The 15,413-nt window shown below is 43.3% G+C and overlaps 1 protein-coding gene across 4 annotated transcripts in view; it reads left to right on the forward strand.

Annotated features, from left to right (window-relative positions):
• Positions 1-12,186, forward strand: part of ACCS (1-aminocyclopropane-1-carboxylate synthase homolog (inactive)) — a 32,513-nt gene extending 20,327 nt beyond the window's left edge. For 3 of the 4 annotated variants that reach the window (XM_061343605.1, XM_061343604.1, XM_061343602.1), the window contains exons 3-15: positions 73-132; positions 3,191-3,261; positions 3,770-3,839; positions 4,816-4,882; positions 5,302-5,399; positions 6,392-6,469; positions 7,720-7,820; positions 8,539-8,628; positions 9,611-9,656; positions 9,805-9,946; positions 10,545-10,687; positions 11,063-11,216; positions 11,607-12,186. In XM_061343605.1, the coding sequence (XP_061199589.1) occupies positions 73-132; positions 3,191-3,261; positions 3,770-3,839; positions 4,816-4,882; positions 5,302-5,399; positions 6,392-6,469; positions 7,720-7,820; positions 8,539-8,628; positions 9,611-9,656; positions 9,805-9,946; positions 10,545-10,687; positions 11,063-11,216; positions 11,607-11,905 (1,419 nt within the window). In that variant the 3' untranslated portion in view covers positions 11,906-12,186. Of the gene's footprint in view, positions 1-72; positions 133-3,190; positions 3,262-3,769; positions 3,840-4,815; positions 4,883-5,301; positions 5,400-6,391; positions 6,470-7,719; positions 7,821-8,538; positions 8,629-9,610; positions 9,657-9,804; positions 9,947-10,544; positions 10,951-11,062; positions 11,217-11,606 lie in introns of those variants that run through there. The other variant, XR_009723940.1, reaches the window with a different exon arrangement.
• The last annotated feature ends 3,227 nt before the right edge of the window (positions 12,187-15,413 follow it).

Below are 15,413 nucleotides of genomic sequence, written 5' to 3' on the forward strand. Positions count from 1 at the left end.
GAAGTGATAGCTAAAGCGATTTATGCACCTGGTTTTGTATCTATAAGCAATAAGTTACTTCTTTTTTTCTAGGGTATAATAAACTTTGGCACCAGTGAGAATAAACTCTGCTTTGACCTGATGTCCAAGCGGGTAAGTCCTATTCCAAACAGAAACACTGAACATTGAACTTGCTCTATAGTTCCTTCTTGATACTTGCACTTTCCCTGAGTTACTGCTGTTGCTTAAGTTTGTCTGGCCAAGCTTTTCATTGTGAATTTTGCATTTGTTGGAAGGCACTTTTGAATCCAGCTATTTGTACACTTAGGTGTGTTGTTTTTCTAGGAGGAGAGGAGCAAGGGTGTTCTTTTGTTCCTCTTCATGATGAGTTTTTCCTTTGAGGATGTATTTGGCTCAGAAAACTAAATGAAACTAAGATGCATTTTATTTCCTCCTGCTGACAGTAGTTAATTTAATTCAGAGGCTTTCAAATCAGGTTTGAACTCAATTTGATTTCAAGGATCTTCACATCTGCCTGTTCTAAAGTCGCACGATTCGGACACCCGGTTGTGAACTTACCCAAAGTGTGTGAGGGTGGCAGCAGTGAATGCTGGCAGCCCTTGAAACCTTTCAAAATCAGGCTGGGTCAGCTGCTCCCTGCTCACTTTGTTCAGTTGCACACTCAAAAAGCAGGAAAAAGAGAAAACAACAGAACTGTGCTGTAGAGGAATGCTTCTTGGCTTGCATTAAAATCACTGCCCAGGAGCATCCTACAAGGTGGGCAGGTGGTTCTTTCTCTTACCTGAAGTTGTCTGTGGGGAGGGAATCAGTCTCTGCAGTTTGAAGTTCATGGTTGCTCCCTTTCCACCATTTCCCACCCTCAAAATGATCCTTGTTTTATTTCTGCCTGCCATCCACTGACTGGGGGGGACGCTACCCCGCTGCTCCGCCTTCCAGCTAAAAGAACAGGTAAGGCAGAGCTGCTGCCTGCACGGAAAAGGTGCCTTCTAGGCCGCATAGGGGGTACCTTCCTTCCTTCACTGTCCTCTCCCCTTAAACTAACACCAAGCCTGCAGTAAGTAGTGCAGAGGGAGATGGTGTCAGCTGCATCTTAATTAGCCTTGTTATGAAAATGAGTCTTTGTGGGCTGTAGTGAGATGAGCCATCACGCTCGTGGCCACAAGTTGAATAAAGAGATTGTTGCCAGTTTCTCAGTTATCACAGTTACAGTGTGGATTCACTGAATGCAGCACCGTGTGGGATTGTAGGCAAGTGATTTGTTGCTATTTGGGATAATAAATACTTACTGTTTCGACTGAGTAAAGTAACTTATCAGACTCCTGTCTTCAACTTTTGACCCTAAAGTTAGAGAATGTTTCGTGGCATGAGGTCTCAGGCGATCTTCCATTCATAGAATCATAGAATCATAAAATCAACCAGGTTGGAAAAGCCCTTCAAGACCATCCAGTCCAACTGTTCCCCAGCACTGCCAAGGCCACCACTGACCCATGGCACTGAGGCCTCATCTCCAAGGTGTGTGAAAACTCACAGGGATGGTGACTGCAGCCCTGCCCTGGGCAGCCTGTTCCAATGCCTGAGCACCCTCTGGGGAAGGAATTGTTCCTCAGCTCCATCTAAACCTGCCCTGGTGCAGCTTGAGGCCGTTTCCTCTTGCCCCATCCCTTGTTCCTTGGGAGCAGAGCCCAGCCCCTCCTGGCTCCATCCCCCTGTCAGGCAGTTGTAGGCAGCGATCAGGTCCCCCCTGAGCCTTCTCTTCTCCAGACTGAACCCCCCAGATCCCCCAGCCCTTCCCCATCACACTTGTGCTCCAGGCTCTTCACCAACTCTGTTGCCCTTCAGTTGACCCATCTGTTTTCCTTACCCTTTAAGGGTTCTCCTCTTTATTATAGTAGCTTTTGGAAAACTCTGCTGATACATTTTATGTTGCATCCTCTAGATAAGTTTAGGAGGGAGATCTAAAGGAGGCACAGTTCTGTGCTACATAGGCTTCAAGAACGTCTGCAGCACAGTAAAGGAGTTTAATCCTATACTACCAGCTTGTAATTCTGCATGGGATAAGGACAGTGTCTTCAAGCTCCAGAGCTTGACACCGTTAAAACACCAATACACAATACTGTGAGTTTGTTATCATGTGAGAAACTTTCACACTGCATGTTGAGTTTCCCTCCTCCCTCACTATTACCTATTTCTAGTGTCCTCCACCCTCACCTCTTATAATATTAACTCATAGATTTGGTTGCCATTAAATATTTAGAAGGTACATTGTACATAATACTTGTTTATGCCTTCGTGTAGAACGTTCTCTCCTCTCTGCCTCTATCACCACTGTGCTTTCTCTTACAACTTCATAGAACTGGATTATGCGAAACCCTGATGTTTACAACCTTGAAAATACTTAGATGAAAGCAGTGTGCATACTTTGTCTAAATATGAACATTAAGAAGGGCTCCACAATTCGGGTGAATCTGGTTTTGAGGTCAGAACGAGCTCCTCATAAGGAACAAAGTGCCTGCCCTAGGGAAGAATTATTAAGATTATTTCATTTTTCTCCTGTCTTTTGAAAGCTCCTGTTATACTGTAACCCTTATCAAAACTTATCAGAATTACAAATCTGAAGGAGCTGCAGTTAACTTGGAACTGAGACAGAAATAAAAGCTAGAATTCATTAAAAACCACTATATTACAAGTTTATTAAAGACAATGCCTATCTGACTGTGATTCAAACTCCTTTCTGTCTTTTTCTGGCAGTCTAGAGCTGAGCTTTCACAACTGCGACTTCCTTTTCAGCTGAAAGCTGTTGTCCTCAGAGCTTGGCTGAAACATGCTTTGGGACTCTGGGTTGCTTCTCTTGCTGACAAAGTCTTCTGCAGGCATCTTCCTTATGGGCATCGTGTGCTTTGCCCATTCTGCATCCTTTTTGTATATCTCTGTGTAGAGAAGTTTTGGCTGCAGTAACTTAGTCCATACTTCATATAACCTGAAGTTATCACTGATCAATTTGCTGGTCTTTGCTTCTCCAATCTGCGTTAATTTTGATGGTCAGTGGCTTTCTCAATCCAGTTTTACAGCTGTTGAAGTTTGCACATGTGTGTGTGTATGCACAGGCATGTACCTGTACATGGATCCCGTCTATCTCCGTGTTTCCAGTGTCACAGATTAGGCTTTTAATGGCTCTTCTTGTTGCTCACAGCTGACACAGACTGACATGAATCTGATGGAGCCTCCACTGCTTCAGTATCCTGACTGGACAGGACATATGTTGTAAGTCTTCTCTTTTCTATAACTCTTTTTGACTTCTTGTCTGATAAGCAGAATGAATGAATGCACATTGCTTTTCTAGGTCATTTAATCAACTTTTTCTTTGCAAAACTGTAAATTACCCATTCATCCAGTTAAAAATCATTTTATGTGACAGAAGATACAAATTTTCTAAAGCAAGCACAGTTTTAAAAGCACTGTATGCATTAACAAACTCGGTAGCTTGAAACAGTTCATTGAAACATAGTGAACACTTGGAGACTTTAATCCTTCTCTTCTGCGCCTTGATTAAAGCTCATCAGAAATGTATGCACCTTTATAGACATTATCCATGACACCTTTGCTGTGTATAAAAGTAGTGTCTCTGCCATGGGCCTGAGCTATCCTGTTTTCTAGCTATTTTCACCAGCCTTTACTATGCCCTGGCTTTATTTTCCTGAGATGTGGACCTGGGGAAGCCCATCTCTTGAAGAACAAGCTGAATCAATGTTTGCTTTTGTGTCTTTCTCAGTTTACGGGAGGAGGTGGCTCGATTTTTGACCTATTACTGCAAGGCCCCTGCACCTCTTAAGGCAGAAAATGTGGGTAACCCACTTTCCATTGGTGTCTGTTCTAATGCATTGCTGTTTGTTGTCGGCTTCATCTTCTTGTTTTTTGAAACAAATGATTTGGTAAGATGACAGCCTCTAATCATGTAAATGGGATTCATTCATAGCCACTGTAGTTGCTTCTGATGCACACTTCAGCCAAAACACTTTGGGTCTGCTGTCTATTTTCCTAATGCTTCACTGTTGTGTGCCAGCTCCTTCTGCCAGTGCTCTCAGTGGGACTTTGTGTTTGTATCTCCTTATTCTTTTCTGAGACCTAGTGTGCCTGTATCCCTCAGCCTTGACAAAGAGTGCTCATTGCTTCATTTGAGTTTGATTTGGTCCCATTCCACTGTTATACCTCAGGACAAAAGTCAGTTTTATCCTGTAAAAGCTGGTGCAGCCATTGCTTTTCTGGCTGCAGTAGCTCAGCAGAAGCCCATACTTCATGTGAACTGAAGTTACCACTGATCAGTCTGCTGACCACTGCTTCTCCAAGGCAGCAGATTCTGCCTGATGCTTCAAGTGAAACTCATAGGTTGTGTGAGCATCTGTCTTCTGGAAGCAGGAGTCAAACCTGCTCCTGTACAAGACGGTGGTCCACTTTTGCACACGTTTGGCAAGAGGTCTGAGCTGCTGTTACCATGAACAGATGATAACACAATATTAGATGATGGAAAGTAGTTTGCTTTTGTAGCAGTTTAGAACTACTCCCAATTTTTTTTCCCTATTTAAAAGCCTACTCTTTTTCTATTGCTTATTAGAATCAGGAAAGGCACCAGGACAAAGTGTCTCTGAAGCAAAGAACAGGATTGAAGTTATTTCTGATGGAAGTGGGATTCAGCAGGAAAATTCTGGGAACTAGAGGATTGGGGAGAAAATATGTTTTAGTGATATGGTCGGAAATTACTATATTATAGTGTTTTCTTTCTGTGGATAGATGTATCACTAACCTCTCTTTCTTCCGTAGGTCATCGTTTTAAATGGTTGTGGGTCTTTGTTTTCTGCATTAGCTACAGTCCTTTGTGATCCAGGGGGTAAGTGGATGGCTGGGAGATGTGTTTAATGTTTATTTTTGCTGGGAAATAATGTGTCACTGTTTCAGTATTGTCTATTAGAAGTGGAGTAGTGGAATTGGCATTGTTCTTAATTCATGCAAGATTGTGCTGTGAAATTAATCATCTCCATGACCTCCATGTCATGCACTCACCCCTAGTGTTTTGACCACTGTTTTTGAGGTTGTTAGGACTAAATGTGGGCTATACTCATGTTTTACCTGGGTTCTTGCAGAAGATAAAAGAATTAATGTAAGAATAAAGTGCAGGAAAAGGCAGCAACAATACAGTGTTTCCAGAGGGCACAGCTATACCCCAGCTTTCACGTTTAGCTGGAGTACATTAGAAGAAAGAGAAGGAGCGTGACCTGTTGATAACCAACTTTGTTTTCTTGGTTGCAGAAGCTGTTCTGATTGCTACTCCCTTTTATGGTGGTATCACCCAGAGTGTCTTCCTCTATGGTAATGTCAAGCTGGTGTATGCCTATTTAGACAGTAAGGTAAGATCTGAAGGAATACCAACGAGTTGACAAACAGTTGATACTGGAAAGTGCCAAGCTTTGGGAACCTCTGAAACCAGTCCTCAAAACAAGAATGGGGTGCAGCCTGTGGATGTTTTCCCAATTTATTGCTGGGAAGTTGGGCACATAATTTGCAAGGAAGTTGTTTTGAGACCACAAATCTAGATTCCAGATTTTCATAGAATCATAGAATGGTTTGGGTTGGAAAGGACCTTAAGAACATCCAGTTCCAACCCCCCTGACATGGGCAGGGACACCTCACACTAAAGCATGCTGAACACTGCCAGGGATGGAGCATTCACAACCTCCCTGGCAACCCATTCCAGTGCCTCACCACCCTAACAGTAAAGAACTTCTTCCTTATATCCAATCTAAACTTCCCTGTTTAAGTTTTAACCCGTTACCCCTTGTCCTGTCACTACAGTCCCCAATGAAGAGTCCCTCCCCAGCATCCTTATAGGCCCCCTTCAGATACTGGAAGGCTGCTATGAGGTCTCCACGCAGCCTTCTCCAGGCTGAACAGCCCCAACTTTCTCAGCCTGTCTTCATATGGGAGGTGCTCCAGTCCCCTGATCATCCTCGTGGACTCCTCTGGACTTGTTCCAACAGTTCCATGTCCTTTTCTTGTATCTTACTCCCAGTAATGGTTCTTGAGAGGGAAAAAATGGCCATTTTGAGCTTTGGAGACAGAAGTATGTACTGTCCTACTAAAAATGATCCCAGGATGGAAAAGCAGATCTTGCATTGTTTTAGTTATTCAAGGAGAAGCAGAGAATTCCGTGTGTGGCCAGCCTATGGTGAAATATTTCTTTGTCTTTATTTATTTGTTTGTTATCTCTGTAGTATAAAAGTGTAAGAAGATGTTCCCAGGTCATTATTGTTGGGTTCTTTTGGGGAACATTTCTTAGGGGATTTGCTCAAGACCCTATTGAAATAAATTGGCATTTTCTTATCTTTATGATGTCTTTCAGATTACTGGAACAAGCACTCGGCCTTTTCAGCTTACAGTGGAAAAACTGGAAAAAGCCTTACAGAATGCTCGGGCAGAGGTGAGTTTAGCTGAGCTTCACATCACCAGTTAAAACTACAGTATGTTTGAGGTGGCATGCCCCAGAAGTGGCCTTGAAGATCAAAACCTAGCCCATGGCTTTCTAGTTGTCCTTATAGACAACCTAAGATCAGGCAAACTCAGGGGCAGTTTTAGGGGGAACCCCCCATTGTTGTGTACACCAGGAGTACCAGGCCATTCACAAAGCACTGGAACCCTTTCATATCACACGCAAAAAGTACTTGGACATGCACTAGAAAGTAGGCATTACCCAAGGTTTATCCTTGAGGAAGGCCAGATGAGTTACCCCAAGACTGACTGCTCTACGCAGTAGCACACATGATTCCACTAAGAACACCAAGAGATTTTGCAGGTAGGTAAGAGGTGCAAATCTAGAGAATAAATGTAGATGAGTATCATCTTTCTGATGAGTTAGTCGGTAAGTTTTGATGCTGTCCTGTATATGTTTAGCTGCATCTTTGGATCATTACCAGCTCTGACATCTTTATAGAATCATAGACTCGTAGAATAGTTAGGATTGGAAAGGACCTTAAGATCATCCAGTTCCAACCCCCCTGCCATGGGCAGGGACACCTCACGCTAAACCATGGCACCCAAGGCTCTGTCCAACCTGGCCTTGAACACTGCCAGGGATGGAGCATTCACAACCTTCCTGGGCAACCCATTCCAGTGCCTCACCATCCTAACAGTAAAGAACTTCCTCCTTAGATCCAATCTAAACTTCCCTTGTTTAAGTTTTAACCCGTTACCCCTTGTCCTGTCACTACAGTCCCTAATGAAGGGTCCCTCCTCAGCATCCCGATAACCCCCTTCAGATACTGGACGGCTGCTATGAGGTAGCTCAAATTCCCATCTTTCTTGCCACATTCATGGACAATCTTCAGTAATTTGTGACTTCCAGATTACTGATACAGCTGAGAAAAAGTTCTCTTCCATTCTGAGAGCATCTTTCTCATCATTGGTTGACCAAATAGCAGTAGTTGTGTCAGTGTCCCTCTTTTCAAAACCATGGATTCATTCTGTACTCTTGTCCTCAGTTTACTTTGTAAGTGATACTATAGTGAAAAAAAAACCCTTTATTTGTGGTTCAAAGCTTTCTCATACAATCTGACGTCTGAGGTGAAAATTCCCATTGGAGGATTAAGGGAATCTTGTGTCACACTCAAGTAAGAGGTAGTAAAAATCTCTCCCATGATGTGTGCTTGCTTATTACTGCTTTGTGTTCTGCAGGGTGTCACTGTAAGGGCCTTAATTCTTCTGAATCCCCAAAATCCCCTTGGGGACATCTACTCCTTGTCAGAGCTACGGGATTACCTGGAATTTGCTAAAAGGTACGTCAGTTTGGGAGGCTGAGGCATCCTGAGTCGGATACAGCTTCAGGAATCTGATGGATTACTCATGTCACTGGCTTTATCTGTGAATATCTTTTAAGTCAGGAAACCAATCTGTTCTTGACACACAACAGTGGGCTTAAGAGGGGAAGGAGTACTGGGAACAAGGGAACATGGACCATCCAGTCATCTGGAGTGGCAAAGCAACTTGCAGCAAGGAATGCAAGTTTTGTTTGGTGGTGGTGCTAGCAAACACTATGGTGCTGTGCTTCCCTGGTAGGAATCTGAGTTCTTTTCCTCACAATTTCTCAGTGCAAAGACAAAGAAATGTATGAATATGGGTTCCCAGTTTTGTCCTGGGTCATGGATACTCTCTGAGATTCAGAATCCGAGGAGGTTGCTGATACAACTTCTTATTACAGTCAAAATTAGCATTAGTATCCCGTATTATTAGTACAGGAATTAATATTCATTAGTGCATGGGAAATGACTGAATTTTTATCTCATTACATGGTTGCAGTGGGTGACAGGGGAATATATCTCAGATCACTTCAGTGTACACATAAAGGACTTTCTGAGTTGTGAGAAAAATGCTTCACTGCTGCAAAATTGAGCGTCCCTCTTCTTTGTACAAAGCAAGTCTTTGCAGGCCTGAATCTGCCTTTTTTCTGACACAGAATCAGCCTTCTTTTGTCATCTCCACTTTGTCCTTTTGCAGACACGAATTGCACGTGATAGTAGATGAGATCTACATGCTGTCAGTTTTTGATGACTCAGCCACGTTTCACAGTGTCCTGGGCATGGACAGGTAAAATCAGCTCCTACTTCCCTAGCCATCTGCCAGTGGCAGTTCCCCATGATGCCTTGCTGAGAACTTGTGACTGGAAGTTAAGTTATGAGCTCGCACGCTCTGAGTCTGCCTTATGCCCATTCCTTCCTTTTTGTCACGTCTGAATGGCAAATGCATTTTGTCAAGTGCCATCTGGCAAGTAAAAAATGGTGGTTAGGTTCCTGTTGGGGTACGCTTTTCAGTGCGGGCTTTGGTATTTGCCTGTGACAGTCCCCAGAACTACAAAGAGTTGTTTCATGTGTTGAGAATGAGGCTTTTCTTCCTATCTAAACTTTGTTATCTCTTTCCCACACTTCATTTGATGCCTGTAAGGACTTTCTGTTGCTGTTTGCTTTCTTTTCTCACACAGTAGTCATGGATCATGGTGTTATTACAGGCTGGAGGATTGGTTTTATTAGGTAGTGATGTAATGAGATCAGAAACTTCAAATCTCACCTTTTAAAAATATGGTGGATTTTTGTTTGATTTTCTTTGGGTGGTTTTGTTTCTTTGCCTCTAATTTCTAGTTTTCACCCGTTATGCCATCTTTTTGTTCATGCTCAATTGCAAGGAAATAAAATATACTTGGTTATGTGTTAACTTAGTGTTGCTAGGCTTGGATGTAAAAGAAAATGACTTAATTCTTATCAAATACATTGGCACAAGCCTGCTTTCTGGCATTCGATGTACAACTTCAGACGTGCAGGAAATCTGCTCATGCAGTACAGCACTTGCAGGTATCTGTACATCTGAAATAGTTAAACTTGTGTCTAAAACTAGTTCCAGGGCGTTCCTGTCTTCTAAGGTTAGGTCAGGTTTGAATTCTCCCTACTTGACTGATGTTCTGTGCTACACTGTCATTGTGTAATGCTGCCTCTCTGTTTCTGCAATGCTGCACTGGTGATCCAAAAGCTTCAACACCTATGAAACTAACTGCCCATCTGCATCCTTCTACATACAGATTGCCTGATCCACAGCGGACTCATGTGATGTGGGGCATAACCAAGGTGAGTGCTGGTTGCCATCGTGCCATGGCTTTCAGCTGATAGCATTTGCCTGGTGTCCTCAGGTTCCTCATGCTGAAAGGAATAAGGCAGTAGTAATAGGATCCTGGTCTTCCCATGTAATAAAGTAGTCTCTCTGTATCTTCTTCAGGATTTTGCTGTCTCTGGGATTCGTTTTGGTACTTTATATACAGAGAACCAAGATGTTGCTAATGCAGTGGCTTCTTTGTGTTATTTCCACGGGGTTTGTGGACCTGTCCAGCACAAGGTTGCACAGCTGCTTAGAGACAGAGGTAAGTTAGTAGCTCTGTGTATGATCCTCTGCTGTTCTATGTGTCTTTGTACCTGGGGCATCCCTCTCCCCCTTTCCTTTCCAAGTGGTCTCCTGTTTGTACAGCTTAATGACAGTTTTAGGTAATCCTGAAGCTGCTCATGTAAAAAAGGCTGATGTTTCTGCAGAAAAGGACCATTTCTGCAGAGCTCCTGATCAGCAGAATTAGAGGAGCAGCTTGTTGTGGTAGCTGTTTTATAGAAATAGCCAGTGTTGTGTAGTACCACCTGAGCAGAAACAGCATACAAGCTTGTGGGGTGAGGGGGATAGAACTGGATTTCTAGCTTTGCCCTGGATGGAGTGTTAAGCATTCCACAACAACTAAGAGCTATGAATGTAGGGTAACTTCCTTAGGGAGGTCAAGAAGATACTCTTCTGCACAGACTTGAAACTGCTAAATAGTTCTTGCCCCTCTTTTTGCTATTTGAGGAAGAAGGAAACAAATAGAGGAGGTGAAGGGTGAGATGGAAAAAGGCACTGTGAGTGTTTTGGAAACTCAAACAGATGTGAATTCTTTCACAGTTTGTGATTTGTTTTCTTTATTTTCTCTTTCTGCTCAGACTGGATCAACCAGGTCTATCTGAGGGCCAACCGTGCCCGCCTAAAGGCTGCCCATACGTATGTGACAGATGAGCTGAAGACTCTTGGGGTTCCTTTCCTCAACCGCAATGCAGGCTTCTTTGTCTGGATTGATTTCCGAAAGGTTGGTAGTCTTAGGACAGGCTTCTCCTGGGGTGAGGGCAGGCACATGGTGCAGCTGCATCTAAAGGAAAGCTTACTGTTGTGGTAAGCACTTTGTTTCAACAACTCTGTTGTCTGATGAGCAGAGGGAAGGCTGTCTGGTATTTGTGTCCGTTCTTTTCCTTCCGTCTCTCTGTGCATTTCCCTCCCTGCAGGAATCTCACTGCTCTCAAGCCACTTTCCTCCCCATTTCTTCCTTTATATCACAACTGCTATACATCAGAGGTAAAAGGTGTCTCCCTGGCCTTTGCAGACCTCATGGGAATCGCAGATTCATGAGGATCTAAGTGATGTAGCATATATGTTACTAATCTGGTCTTTCTGCTGACTCTTCTAGTACCTTAAGACAGGCACATTTGAGGAGGAAATGCTGCTCTGGAGGCGTTTTCTGGATAACAAGGTCCTCCTGTCCTGTGGTAAAGCCTTTGAGTGCAGTGAGCCTGGATGGTTCCGCATCATCTTTGCTGACAAGACCCACCGGCTGCAGTTAGGTCAGTAATCTCTTTTTCTTTCATTAGAATTTCTGTTTCTTCCTCTCTTTAATCCCAAACTTACCCTATTGTCATTATCCTCTTGTCTCCTCAGTTTTTCCTCCCTTTATTATAGAGTCATAGAATAGTTAGGGTTGGAAAGGATCATACAGTTCTAAACCCCTGCCATGGGCAGGGACACCTCACACTAGACCATGTCGTCCAAGGCTCTGTCCAACCTGGCCTTGAACACTGCTAGGGATGGAGCATTTACTGCTTATTTGGGCAACCTGTTCCAGCGCCTCAGCACCCTCACAGTAAAGAACTTCTTCCTTATATCTAACCTGAACTTCCCCTATTTCAGTTTGAACCTATCACCCTATCCACTCGTTTCTCCTTATATCACTACAGGTATGCAACGAATCCGCAAGGTATTGGAAGAGCGGGAGCAGGAGATACTGGCTGAGGAGAAGGAGCAGCCTTGTCAGTCAGAACAGGATGGCAAAGCAGACAGCACAGATGAAGTCATTTTTGTGTCCCGCCACCAGGAGCCTACCAGTGCCAGTAACTCCAACCTTGGTGACCTTATTGGCCTCCTGCAGCAACAGATGCGTTCATCTGACTGGTTACAGAAGAATACAGCTGAGCAGTTTGCCCAGGAAAAGCCAGAGATCTATGACGTGTTCAGCAAACTGGTGGGGAAGCAATAGGGATCAGTGTCTTCAGGACTTTCCTGAGCAGTAACTGACCCTGGGCCCTTAAAAGCTCAACAGTGACTTCCAGCAAATAATATATTTTCTGTATAGCAAGAAGATCACTTTGTAAAACCCCTCCTCCCTGTTGGAGATCTCTAATTTGTATTATATAGGTGCATTCCTTGGATTGGGGTGAGGGTAGGGAATGGGGGGGGGTCTTGTTCGCCTGCTGCCCCCTGACCTGCAGCATCACTGTATTTTGTATTTCATTTCTAATGAATATGGTCTTAACTCTCCTATAAGGTCCTGTGGTGTCATTTTTTTATGCTGCTTATTTTATGCTTTGCAGAAAGATGGAGACTTGAGATGGTTAAAATGTGTTAAAGTTTGCCTTTCCATCAGTGATGATCAGGTGTAACTATTTCAAGGCCATAAGATGACTGCTTTCTCAAGGAGGTGTTTTTGGGTGCTAGAACCCACTGTCAGTCCTAACCTAGCCTCAGCTAAGGGTAGACAAGCATGTGTATGGGTTCATCTGCATGGGTAAAGCTTTCCATCTTGAGCTGGTTTCCAGTCTAACCTCAGGTCAGACCATATCCAGCACCCTTGGTTGGTGAAATGCCCATTTTTGTTTCTATCCTTCTTTTCTGTATTCATATAAGCAGACAGCATCCATTGGCCACTTGGCACAGTGTCCACCAAAGAGCTAAGAATGGAGAGGTGACTGAAAGTAGATGTTCTTTCTGCAGCCCATGGGCTTCTAAGGTGGCACCTCCCACCATTTTCAAAGCAACTAAGGCAATTTTTTAGCTATGTTTGTCAATTTGCAGGGTAATTTTTTGACTAAACGCTATTCTTCAGTCTCCTTCCTCCCTTTTCCATATTAGAAGACACTGTTTCGTGTATAATGGTGATACAGTATTTCAGTTGGAAAGTCTCTCTCACAGTTACAGTGCTCTAATTTCTGGTACTATACAATTTTAGCTGTTTTGAAGTAATTTAAGATGTTTTTTTCTCTGCATACGTATTAATCCCATACATATTAATGCAGAGTTCAAGGAAATTGCCCGTGAAAACTGAACGGAAGTGTGCCGTTGTCCTCCTTTAATTTGTGCTGAGTTTCATCCTGGTGGCATTATGGAATCTGTTTATATAATCAGTTGAAGAGGTGAAAGATAAAGTTCAGGCTAAATTCTGTGCTGTCAAAGCAGTTGGAATATGCTCGTCACAAGTGAAGAATCGTCTTCTTCTGATCAAGCCTCCAATATCAAACTGGAAAGGCACGGAAAACGTCTTTGCATCGTCTGGATGATTTAGGAGAAGGATAGTATTGAGAGCTAACAGGAAATCCAGATGATTCTTTGGTTCAATATTCAAGTAAACCAGCTTTCATTTTACAGTTACTGTGTGAGGTGAGATGTCAGTGCCTGATGCCTCACAGAGGTACCATTGTTGCTCGGTTGGTTTTGTTCTTGGGCACTGTAGATTTTTGGCAGGTGGGCATATCATAATGAGCGACAAAAGCATGTGTCTGTATCATAAACCAAATTGCCAAGGCATAGGTAGCAAATAATAAATGCAGCTGAACTTCGGTGCGGTGATGGTGGAGAATTGCCTGGACAGAGATGGAGTCTGACCAGTGGCTGAGGAGAAGATGGTGCTGCATGTAACTGGACCCTCTCTTGGATGCCAGCAATGAGGCAAGGCTGGTGATTGAGAAGATGAGTACAAGCAATAGTTACAAGCATCATATTTGCTTATTAGTTTGGAATTTGTTAATACACAATATTTTTAAATTCATTTTTGGATGAGGCCTTGAGCAACCTGCTCGAGTGGAAGGGGTCCCTGCCATTGCAGGGGTTTGGGACTGGATGAGCTTTGTGGTCCTTTCCAATCCAACCCATTCTATGATTTTATTATACTTTATTTTCCATTTGCTCTTGCATATTCACAAAGACAACTATAGCACAAGACAGGTCTCCTTAATGGAATGAGAGTTGAGATGTACAGCCAAAAACACCAATGGACATACTGGTTTGCCCCCCACTTAATTCTGTATCCAAAGAAGGGTCTGAGCAACAAAAATCTAGGGCGAAAGCTCTGTGAAATGAAGAACCAGCTAAGACTCTATAGGCATTAGTTGAAGTGATCCTGCCCGTTTACTCTGCTCTCGTGAGACCTCACCTGGAGTATTGTGTGCAGTTCTGGTGTCCGCAATATAAAAAGGACATGGAACTGTTGGAACAAGTCCAGAGGAGGCCACGAGGATGATCAGGGGACTGGAGCACCTCCTGTATGAAGACAGGCTGAGGAAGTTGGGGCTGTTCAGCCTGGAGAAGAGAAGGCTGCGTGGAGACCTCAGAGCAGCCTTCCAGTATCTGAAGGGGGCCTATAGGGATGCTGGGGAGGGACTCTTCATTAGGGACTGTAGTGATATGACAAGGGGTAATGGGTTAAAACTTAAACAGGGGAAGTTTAGATTGGATATAAGGAGGAAATTCTTTACTGTGAGGGTGGTGAGGCACTGGAATGGGTTGCCCATGGAGGTTGTGAATGCTCCATCCCTGGCAGTGTTCAAGGCCAGGTTGGACGAGGCCTTGGGTGCCATGGTTTAGTGTGAGGTGTCCCTGCCCATAGCAGGGAGGTTGGAACTGGATGATCTTAAGGTCCTTTCCAACCCTAACTATTCTATGAGTCTATGACTCTATTTCAGGGAATTCCTATAACTCAACTCATTAATTATTCCTAATTTTCTGCTGGTGTTCTGGTCACTCCTATGGTTGGAGTATGTAATTACACAAGAGTAACAATTACTATAATATGTTTTTCACCCGTCTCTGTGTGGAAGCAGCTAGTAAAGCACACCTCTTTGTAGGAAAGGGTTTAAGACACTAAAAATCCTCACAGTTAATACCATATGGCCCACAGTCATATGATATTGCTATAACTCAAAATAACTGGACAGACACACACTTTTGCATGGAATATTTTCCATGGGTGTTTTTTCAGGTTTAACACCTGCCTGAGGAGCAATCCACTGGGGAATGTCAGCCTGGTCAGAGAAACTCAAAATCCAACTGGAAATGATGCTGGAGAGAAATGTGTTATGAGTCTGCTGTTGGAATAAGCAACATTCATTTTGAAACCCCATAAATCCTAGATGGTTTTACTGGTTGAAATGAATTGGAAAACATTTAGAAAGTCCTGTGTGTATGTATATAGATGTTAAATTTGCTCTCATTTGATGTAAGAATACCCTGACAGAAAAGAATGCACAGGCTCTGCCTGTACAAATTGTTCCTTCTGCTACCTCCATGTTAGATATTCTCTCTTCTCACTGTTTCTCATCATTATTATTAATGGCCTTTTATTCTCTGTGGCAAATCTCTGCAGGAAAAAAGAAAAAGAAATCACTAAGGACTGTGTCCCGTCCCCCCCCATTTTTTTCTTTTTTTTTTGGGTCAAGCAATAGGCAAACATACCTGAAATGATTAAGCCAGTCAGATCTGTGTTTTTAAAGCCT

Source organism: Neopsephotus bourkii, unplaced genomic scaffold (assembly GCF_033783945.1).
Source record: "Neopsephotus bourkii isolate Nb327-2 ecotype Australia unplaced genomic scaffold, CSIRO-AGI_Nbou_v1 NB_1825, whole genome shotgun sequence".
NCBI lineage: Eukaryota > Metazoa > Chordata > Aves > Psittaciformes > Psittacidae > Neopsephotus > Neopsephotus bourkii.